This window comes from Dendronephthya gigantea, unplaced genomic scaffold (assembly GCF_004324835.1).
Source record: "Dendronephthya gigantea isolate DGI-Jeju-01 unplaced genomic scaffold, DenGig_1.0 000001F, whole genome shotgun sequence".
NCBI lineage: Eukaryota > Metazoa > Cnidaria > Anthozoa > Malacalcyonacea > Nephtheidae > Dendronephthya > Dendronephthya gigantea.
In genome coordinates, this window is record NW_021163011.1 from 2,156,874 (window position 1) to 2,166,576 (window position 9,703).

The 9,703-nt window shown below is 37.0% G+C and overlaps 1 protein-coding gene across 2 annotated transcripts; it reads right to left on the reverse strand.

The window, feature by feature from the left end:
* Positions 1–40: 40 nt before the first annotated feature.
* On the reverse strand, positions 41–4,851 carry LOC114526489. 2 transcript variants are annotated; one of them, XM_028548106.1, is made up of 10 exons: positions 4,642–4,851; positions 3,913–3,990; positions 3,646–3,819; positions 3,070–3,217; positions 2,544–2,724; positions 2,325–2,423; positions 2,012–2,198; positions 1,588–1,631; positions 1,047–1,150; positions 41–562 (listed from the first exon to the last, which is right to left on the reverse strand). In XM_028548106.1, exons 1-10 carry the CDS (start codon positions 4,760–4,762, stop codon positions 418–420), a joined length of 1,281 nt encoding a protein of 426 aa, XP_028403907.1. In that variant the 5' UTR covers positions 4,763–4,851; the 3' UTR covers positions 41–417. The 2 variants fall into 2 exon arrangements, with proteins under 2 accessions (XP_028403907.1, XP_028403916.1); XM_028548115.1 differs by having other exon boundaries at positions 4,638–4,769.
* Positions 4,852–9,703: the final 4,852 nt, after the last annotated feature.

The window sequence follows — 9,703 nt, forward strand, 5'->3', positions numbered from 1 at the left end:
CAAATGTTAAAAATTTACAGAAACGATAAAGGTTCTTGCGTACTTTATTGCAACCTTGGAAGAAGCCTGAGGGATATTTAAATTAGAACTTAAAACTAAATTAAAACTTTGCACCAAAAATGGTATTTTATACAGCTGAGTACACTTCTATATACTCCGCAAACATCATTTGCTATAGATTGTTATACCAGATGGAAATTATGGAAGTTATATTAGTTCTATATGCACGGAAATTCAAGGACATTTACGGCATGGTACATCTGTGATGAGTGACTATAAAAGAACGATTTTTAACATTTAAAATTTTAGGATCGTATATACTGAACTCTTCTTCCACTACTATATATAATCTGTTTCTATGTTCAAATTAATTATACAACGGCATCATTTTGGTGTATATTCTCTGTAAAATTGTTTCTACAACTTGCTGTTGCATTGCTGCACTGGATCCTTCCAACCACAGAGTAAGTCTGCAACAATGTTTAGGCGATCTTGACCCCAGATCACAGCACCACCATCGACCTGATAACTAGGAACACCGCAAACTCCCACACTAATGGCTCTGCATGTGATTGAATAGAAAAGAGTATGCATTTTATAAACGATACTCTGTGGGCTTTCTTGCCTATGGAAAGTTGTGAACATGCATGATTTGAATTTTACGCGATAAACTGAACGGTGCATTAAAAACAATTAAAAACTGCATGAACAGGGCTATTTTCAAATGTTCTCTCCGATACACTGTTTACTTTTGTGTTTGCGGGTTTGCGGTTTCAAAAAGAGTTCGATGAACTTCCTCTGGGTAGTAAAGTATTTTAAATTTTGAAAACCTTCCTCAATTGACGTCAAGTGCTAACCAGTATAATGTAATATTGGGGTTTTTGGTACATGCATGCGATTTATTAGAGTGTTCAACTTTGAAGCTATTTCCCTCATTCAAAGTAAACCTTCCTCACGCGTGGTAACCCCCGTGTACATGCAGTTTTTGTGCAACTCTGAGCGGGTAAGTTTAACGACTTTCATATATACATACAAATTCCCTATACCTGTCAGTATTCGCCCTTAGCTGATCTTTAATATCTTGTCTGTGGGCTTTATTCAACAGTTCATCCGCATCATAACCAGCACTTTGTAATATCTCTCGTACAATCTGTAAAGTTGCATGGAATATATTTTAACGTGTGGAAATATTATATATATATATATATATATATATATATATATATATATATATATATATATATATATATATATATATATATATATATATATATATATATATATATACTACCGCATGCATGTCCTTATACCAAAACTATAGTCTACATAATACAGAAATATATATATGTATAGCGACATTCTCCTCCGAAGTCCGAATACCTGAACTTCTTAAGGCCAAGAGATTTTTAATAATTGAATAACATTGGTTTGTCTTTTTGGAGTTTAATATCCCCTACCGTTGTCAAGGAACTTGGGCGTTTCGTATTAAAATGTGAAGTTAAACTAGTTTGAACTGATCTAACTCCTACAGTGGCAAGTATGCGTACTGCGTAGTAGACATGCACATCGCACATATAGAAAACTTACCTCTTCATCGCCAATATTTTTGTCATCAACCCAAGCTGCCTTGTCTGTTCAAAAAAGGTCGAAAAAAATTTAACCAGTTAATTTAGTTGAACTGATTTAAAATTCAAAATATTGGTGAAAATGTTCAAGCGACATGTATTGTAGCTACTGAAATTGGAATCTCGAATCTCAATCGTTACATATGTATTGTAATATCAAAAAATCCATCGAAGGTCCCAGTTTTTAAGGCATCCTGTCTAATGGAGGAAAAACACCGAACAAAACGCAAAAGATGCTTGAATGAGGAAAAGACCTTTCCTTGCATACAAGAGTTATCAATAAATTCAAGAAACAATCGTAATAGTATCACATATGTCATTCACTATTTCGTGAAATAAACACCGATGGCAATGTTTGGCAGTGATGACTTTATAGAAAAACTTACAAAGAATGGCTAGCAGCCTTTCGCGATCCGAGTCATCACTTGCCAGTAAAACACGCATTGGAAGAACTGTCCTTAATGGAAAATTTGATGGGAACCGAAAACCTGTTATGCCATGGTAGTCGCACCAATCGTGCAAACTTTTCGTCAGATACGCCAGTTTGGCTGGGCTCAAATGCCTCATTGGCACCTAAAATACGGATTTCTTTTAACATACGGTATTTGAAGTGCAATTACAAACATATTACCTATCAATATACTGCCCTACGAAAATAATTTCTGTAAGATTACGAAAAACTAACTTCTTTAAACTTACAACTGGTGTGCCAATCTGTTTAAATAGGGATCCAACGACAATAGGAACATATTCCACTTTAATGTTGACTGGTTTCAAACTGCTTATCAAATTGGCGATCTTTAAGGAAGGGGGAAATTATACATATATCATACGCTCATTATGGAGTTTTACCTACACTAGCAGAATAATGCAATGTCAATTATATTTTCTTAATTAAATAGATCAAAGATGCAATACCTGTGTAGATCCTATAAAGCTCCAAGGACTTGACAAATCATAGTAGATAGTGAGAGTTGCTGAATGTTGTGATGATGGTGGTTGCACCAGTCTTAGTGGAGCAGCATTGACATTTCCCAGTTCTTTTTCCACAAAATGCATGCTGTCCACACCCCAAAACAACTTTTCATTTACAAGAAAGCTGATAAAAAACGGCAAAACTTTTACAAAAGCAAATCAATGTGTTACTGTCTAGTCAGGCTAAGTCATAGGAGTTCCTTTTTGAAAAGCTTCTTGATTAAGGTTTTCCTTTTGGATGGTATTAATGTACTGTACAATGTAATTTACCCTAATTATGCTAATTTTATGTTTGAATGCCAGCATGGGCAGTCAAGCTGAAAACATTTCTACCTACACAGTTACCTCTCAGGCAATATATCATCTTCAGCTAACAATTACATGGCTCAATCTCAGTAAAATCTGAACCCCCATTATATTACTTAAGTCGATCAAGATGCTGTAGAACCATTAATCTGTTATACTGTACCTAGGTACACCAAAAGCACCATTATCTAAAGCTTCTTTTGTATTCTCCCATAATAATGTTTTTCCTCTCTGTTCAATTATTTTTTCCACATCAACATTCCAACCAACAGCATTGCTCATAGTTTGGAGTACATCACTACTTGTTATGTCTGTATATATATAGATATATTTTACTATTATCAATTAATTCTGATACTTAAGAGAAAATGGCAACAAATTCTATCAAAATCAACGGGAGATCACAAATATGGAATCCATATGCTATGAATATTTTCAGATATTTCAATTTTGCCAAACAATTAATCATCTATAATTAATAATACAGATACAGAGATTTATTGACACAATTTTTGGTAACATGCAGGACCATCGATTCTGAACTAATGATTCCAATTCAATTGAAATTTACCTAGAAATGTGAACATGTAGTGCATATATTGTGCACATAATATTACATTATTCCACAATTGCATATTGTCAAACATAATTTGGTATGAAAACAATTTGGCGAACATAGATATTTAGGGTTTTTTATTATAAAACACTGTCACAACTTAAACAATTGTGTAATGTGTACCTTTACTTTCAACCCAGTGTGAAGAAAAGAAGGCATGACTCAATTCCTGTCTTATATTTGTGGTACTGCTATCGGGCGTGGCAGCCAGTAGCCTCATTGCAGACAGACAATTCATTGTAGGTGATATAGGAGCATTGATTGTCACATTGTAACGACTAAATAATCTTTTCATATCTTTAAGAAAGCCGTAAACAGAATATTAATAGAGTAATACACATGAAGTCAAAAGTTAAATGGTAGGATGCCTAAAATATTACCAACACTCACCCTCACTCATTACTTTTTTCTTAGCATCACCACTAGTCAGCATAGGTGATTGTGAATGATTTTCCTTGTATAAACCACCTGAACAAAACAAACAAAAGATATATATATATACATCAAAACTGATTCTCCTTCACAATTGACCATAACGAAAAAGATGGCAGCATGTACATTTTACCACAATGCATTGCAAGCATCAAGCATAAATGACTAACAAAGCATCTGAAGAAAATCACCTAATGATATGAAATTTTAACACAATGAAGAAAATAACCTCCTTTCTTATATCTGTCCTTCAAAAAACTTTAATTCGCTTTTTCAAACAATTTCTGACCACAGTGCATTCTGGTAAAATGTACATCCGCCATCTTTTTCGTTATCGTCAATATTACAGGTATGTGTGTCTCAATTCTCTCCCAATGGTACACAGCCTTGTTATTCCTTTCCCTGTTTTAATTGGCTTAATTCATTAGCCAACTTTAACTCAGGAATGCTAATGATCTCATCTTGAATTAATGTTCTAGAGACATTAGTCTGTTACCAATTACCAAGACCACTACCAAGTACCAACAAGGCAACAACTAATCAACTATGGTCCATTCTAATAGTGATAGCCCTTTCCCCTTGTTTTTACAGCTTAGTGGAACAGTATTGCAGTAGTGGAGCTGAACAGAAATTGGCTGATTCTAAAAATTACCAAAGCATTAGAATTTTAATTTATAACATACAAACCAAGTAGCACTGGTATCCAACGTATAGTTGCAGCATTCCTTTCAGCTAAACGTTCAATCAAACGGCTAGCGACATAAGCAAACGGACACACGATATCATAATAAAATGTAATTTCTTTCATTTTTGCCGATATATTAAATCATTTAATTGACCAGGATTATAGGTGAAATATTTCTTCTCTGGTAGTTCAGTGTGTAGTGGTAGCACATAAAACGTAACATTGCGCAACATTTATTCCTCGGGAGAGGCAATCTCGTACCCTGAGCCTGCGATGATTCACCGAAATTATTCTGCTTTTCTATGACAAGATATTCAGCTCCGGGTTCGTGGCTCCGGGTTCGCGAACCCGGAGCTGGCTCCGGATTCGAGCGAACCCGGAGCTGGAGTGGCTAGTTTTCAAACAAACCGATGTGGCCGCTTCGCTTTTAATGGAAATCGAAAAATTTAAAAAGGCCATTCTTCTTTGTTATATTATCAAGAACATGGCCTAAATTGAGAGTTTTATTTCATCTACTTTGCTCGCAATAGCTCCGTAAAGTTGGCTATTTTTTTTGGAAAGTTGACTGGTCAGCGGCACGGGCGACCGCCAGGCTTTATAAAAGTTCGATTTACTAGCTTTACGACGAGTTTTTGTAAAAACTAAAAGATGGCCATTCGAGAGAAAGCTTATGAGAATATCCTTATAGTTCTAACCTTCTTCTAGCTTGCGAAACCACGACAGGCAACTTCTGCAAAGTCTAGCCGTCTGATTTCATGCACGTACCCGTGGCATAAATTTAATCCCTTCGCGATGGCAACTAACCCGGTTTCTGCAAATTTTCGTTTTTTCACATTGGTTTATTGAACTGTAAATGTCATATCATCAATGCTAACAATTATTTGAGTACTCTAAGCAAAAAATATCTCTTCTACCTGTGATATGCTACGCAAACAACACCGTCAAACAAGTGTACACAAAGCGGCTCAGATCGACGAACGGCCATTGCATGTTAAGTACGCTTTTCATCACCAAGATTTTTTCGCTGATTTCTTCGCTAATTCGACTTTAAATAAAATTCTAAAAGATGGCCATTTGAGATATACATTCATACTCTTCCACCACAAAGATTTGAGGTTCTAGGATTCGTATCCAGTGAGCACAACTCCTGAGAGTACAAGCCGTCAGAATTCGGTCACGACCCGACATCATTAACATTACAACCCGGTGGACACAACCGCCGTGTTTAAAGCAAATTCACGCTTTTGCGGACAACGCTGGTAAATCATAAACCCCATATTATTATTGTTAGCCATCATTCGAATGCTTTACGCTAAAAATATCTTTTCTTCTCGTACTACACGGCGCAAACAGCATCGCTAAACCATGGTCTTAAAAACGGCTCAAGTTCTCAAACGCTAGAAATATGTCAAGTAAGCTGAACATCACTCGGATTGTTTCGCGTATTTCCTCGCTGTTTTGACTTGATATAAAATTCTAAAAGATGGCCATTTGAGATTTATATCCATACTACACCATGAAAGTTTTATAGGGCTTTGGGATTCATATTCAGCGCCAACAACTCACGAGAATACAAACTTTGTTGACAACAAACTCACGGGCGATGATAATTCACATTGTTTTGATCTCAGGGAAAACCCATCAGGAAGATCGGGTGATAATCGGGTAGTAGCGCCTTTACAACGATGTGTTCTTGTGTTTATTTACATACACGTTTTTTACCGCGTGCTTTTGCGTTTAATAATTTTTAAATTTGATTTTAAACGTCGAAAAAATCCGAAAAATTCACTCTACAGTTCAAGGAGAAATAAATGTGAGGGAGAAAAAATTACGAAGTGTAAAGATGAACATCTTCCCGTTCCTGAATGCATTGACGCAAAAGCTGACCAATGCGGTATGGCTAATTTTCTTGGTCACGTTATAGGGCGAGCTGTTATTACAGTTTACAACGAAAACGCATTTTTCTCAGATGATCAACACGAAATAACCACAGAAATTGACCAGCTTTGATGACGCTAAATTTGGTTCAACTTTGGAAGACGACGAATCCAATATTGCTGTTTTCATGCTCATAACCAGCAAGCGTTCCAAGTTTTAATGTTTACAGGAAAGCACTCGTATTTTCGTAAAATCAAATTTAAAAATTATTAAACGCAAAAGCACGCGGTAAAAAACGTGTATGTAAATAAACACAAGAACACATCGTTGTAAAGGCGCTACTACCCGAGTATCACCCGATCTTCCTGATGGGTTTTCCCTGAGATCAAAACAATGTGAATTATCATCGCCCGTGAGTTTGTTGTCAACAAAGTTTGTATTCTCGTGAGTTGTTGGCGCTGAATATGAATCCCAAAGCCCTATAAAACTTTCATGGTGTAGTATGGATATAAATCTCAAATGGCCATCTTTTAGAATTTTATATCAAGTCAAAACAGCGACGAAATACGCGAAACAATCCGAGTGATGTTCAGCTTACTTGACTTATTTCTAGCGTTTGAGAACTTGAGCCGTTTTTAAGACCATGGTTTAGCGATGCTGTTTGCGCCGTGTAGTACGAGAAGAAAAGATATTTTTAGCGTAAAGCATTCGAATGATGGCTAACAATAATAATATGGGGTTTATGATTTACCAGCGTTGTCCGCAAAAGCGTGAATTTGCTTTAAACACGGCGGTTGTGTCCACCGGGTTGTAATGTTAATGATGTCGGGTCGTGACCGAATTCTGACGGCTTGTACTCTCAGGAGTTGTGCTCACTGGATACGAGTCCTAGAACCTCAAATCTTTGTGGTGGAAGAGTATGAATGTAAATCTCAAATGGCCATCTTTTAGAATTTTATTTAAAGTCGAATTAGCGAAGAAATCAGCGAAAAAATCTCGGTGATGAAAAGCGTACTTAACATGCAATGGCCGTTCGTCGATTTGAGCCGCTTTGTGTACACTTGTTTGACGGTGTTGTTTCCGTAGCATATCACAGGTAGAAGAGATATTTTTTGCTTAGAGTACTCAAATAATTGTTAGCGTTGATGATATGACATTTACAGTTCAATAAACCAATGTGAAAAAACGAAAATTTGCAGAAACCGGGTTAGTTGCCATCGCGAAGGGATTAAATTTATGCCACGGGTACGTGCATGAAATCAGACGGCTAGACTTTGCAGAAGTTGCCTGTCGTGGTTTCGCAAGCTAGAAGAAGGTTAGAACTATAAGGATATTCTCATAAGCTTTCTCTCGAATGGCCATCTTTTAGTTTTTACAAAAACTCGTCGTAAAGCTAGTAAATCGAACTTTTATAAAGCCTGGCGGTCGCCCGTGCCGCTGACCAGTCAACTTTCCAAAAAAAATAGCCAACTTTACGGAGCTATTGCGAGCAAAGTAAATGAAATAAAACTCTCAATTTAGGCCATGTTCTTGATAATATAACAAAGAAGAATGGCCTTTTTAAATTTTTCGATTTCCATTAAAAGCGAAGCGGCCACATCGGTTTGTTTGAAAACTAGCCACTCCAGCTCCGGGTTCGCTCGAATCCGGAGCCAGCTCCGGGTTCGCGAACCCGGAGCCACGAACCCGGAGCTGAATATCTTGTCATTGCTTTTCTGCAAAACCGGCACCCATTCAAAGGCGTCAATCCTGGGGGGCGTCACGCGTCCCTCAGTTTTTGGAGTGGAGAGGGGGACGAATATCTCATTGTCACCCTATACTTACCTGTTTAATTGCAAAATATTAAGGCGCTTGCTTCCAGTTCCATCTATATTTTTTTTCCACAATCACCGTCATAGGTCATAGCCCAACTAATCATTGTAAGTTATTTATTTATCTAAAAATTTATTTAACCTCGCTAGACTTACACAACATTCTTTGTTGGTTTTCAGAAGGGTTGTTGGTTTTCAAACTATTCTCGTTGATCTTAAGTCATGGTGATGATACAATTGATACTACGTTTAAATTGTGAAAGCGAAGATGCCTTTTTCGCCTCAGGTGGAACCGTGGAAGCCTGGAAGGTTATTACACGCACGGCACAAATACATCAAAACTCAGTTTGAGATAGTTTGTTCTAGGTTTTGGAAGTGCTAGGTCGCATCTCGATTAAGATCTTCATAATTTTTTTTCCAAGTCTTGGAGCGGACTGCTCATTAAGAATTTTGTACATGAGGATGCTCTCTAATCTATCACGTCTTTCATCAAGAGTGGACCATTGCAGAACCCCTAATACACTTGTCGAGCGGTCACCAAAACTTGCCGCTCCTAATAAACGCGATCCGCTCTATTTTGGAGTTTTTGTAGTTTGTCCTGATACACTTCGCCGCGTGTATCCCACAAAAGGCGCAATAATCAAAATATGCAACATAGTCGCAGGTCATGACCTTTAATGAAAAATTCATATTTCCAAGTATTTTGAAAAAATTGTGGAAATCGTTATATTTGAAAAGTTATACCAAATCGACGGAGTGGCTGCATGAATGTTTAAAAATTTCAGCCAATCTTTGAAGATTTCGAGTATCTCTTTATGACTGATATGCTAAATCTGATATGAAAGTTGTGAGCAAAAGCATTATTCGTGAGTTATATTTCGTGAGATGGCTTGTTGCCCAAGAGAGGAGAATTATGGCTACGAAGATTGGCGGTTTGAGACAGATGTCGAAGAAAAGTTTCATTGCTCTATTTGTTGCAATGTTCTCAAAGAACCAAGAATGTGCAAAAATAACGATCACGTGTTTTGCCTTGCCTGTATTACTCAACATCTAAGTGTCAAATCGTCTTCTTGTCCTCAGTGCAAGGAGCATTTGAGTCTAGACACGCTTCGCATGGCGAGTTCAATAAACGATTACTTGTGTAAGCTAAAGATAAATTGTGACAATGCCAGTCGAGGTTGTCGCGAGTTTACGAATGTCGAAAATCTCAAAGCACATGTTTCAAACTGCGGATTTGCTCCGGTTGTATGTTCCAACGAACATTGTGGTATGGTAATTAACAAGCAAGAAATAGTCCATCATGAGACTGAGGTTTGTGAATACAGAAAAGCAAAATACATTGACTGTGAAACGATAGAGGAGGAAGTCGGAATAT

What these genes read in the sequence shown, in the direction of transcription:
- LOC114526489 (XM_028548106.1), bottom strand. Translation starts at nt 4,762, where the DNA reads ATGAAAGAAATTACATTTTATTATGATATCGTGTGTCCGTTTGCTTAT. An exon ending in ACACTGGGTTGAAAGTAAAG is followed by an intron (nt 3,218 to 3,645) that starts GTACACATTACA and finishes ATATATATACAG; the next exon opens with ACATAACAAGTAGTGATGTA. An exon ending in GCTTTATAGGATCTACACAG is followed by an intron (nt 2,424 to 2,543) that starts GTATTGCATCTT and finishes CCTTCCTTAAAG; the next exon opens with ATCGCCAATTTGATAAGCAG.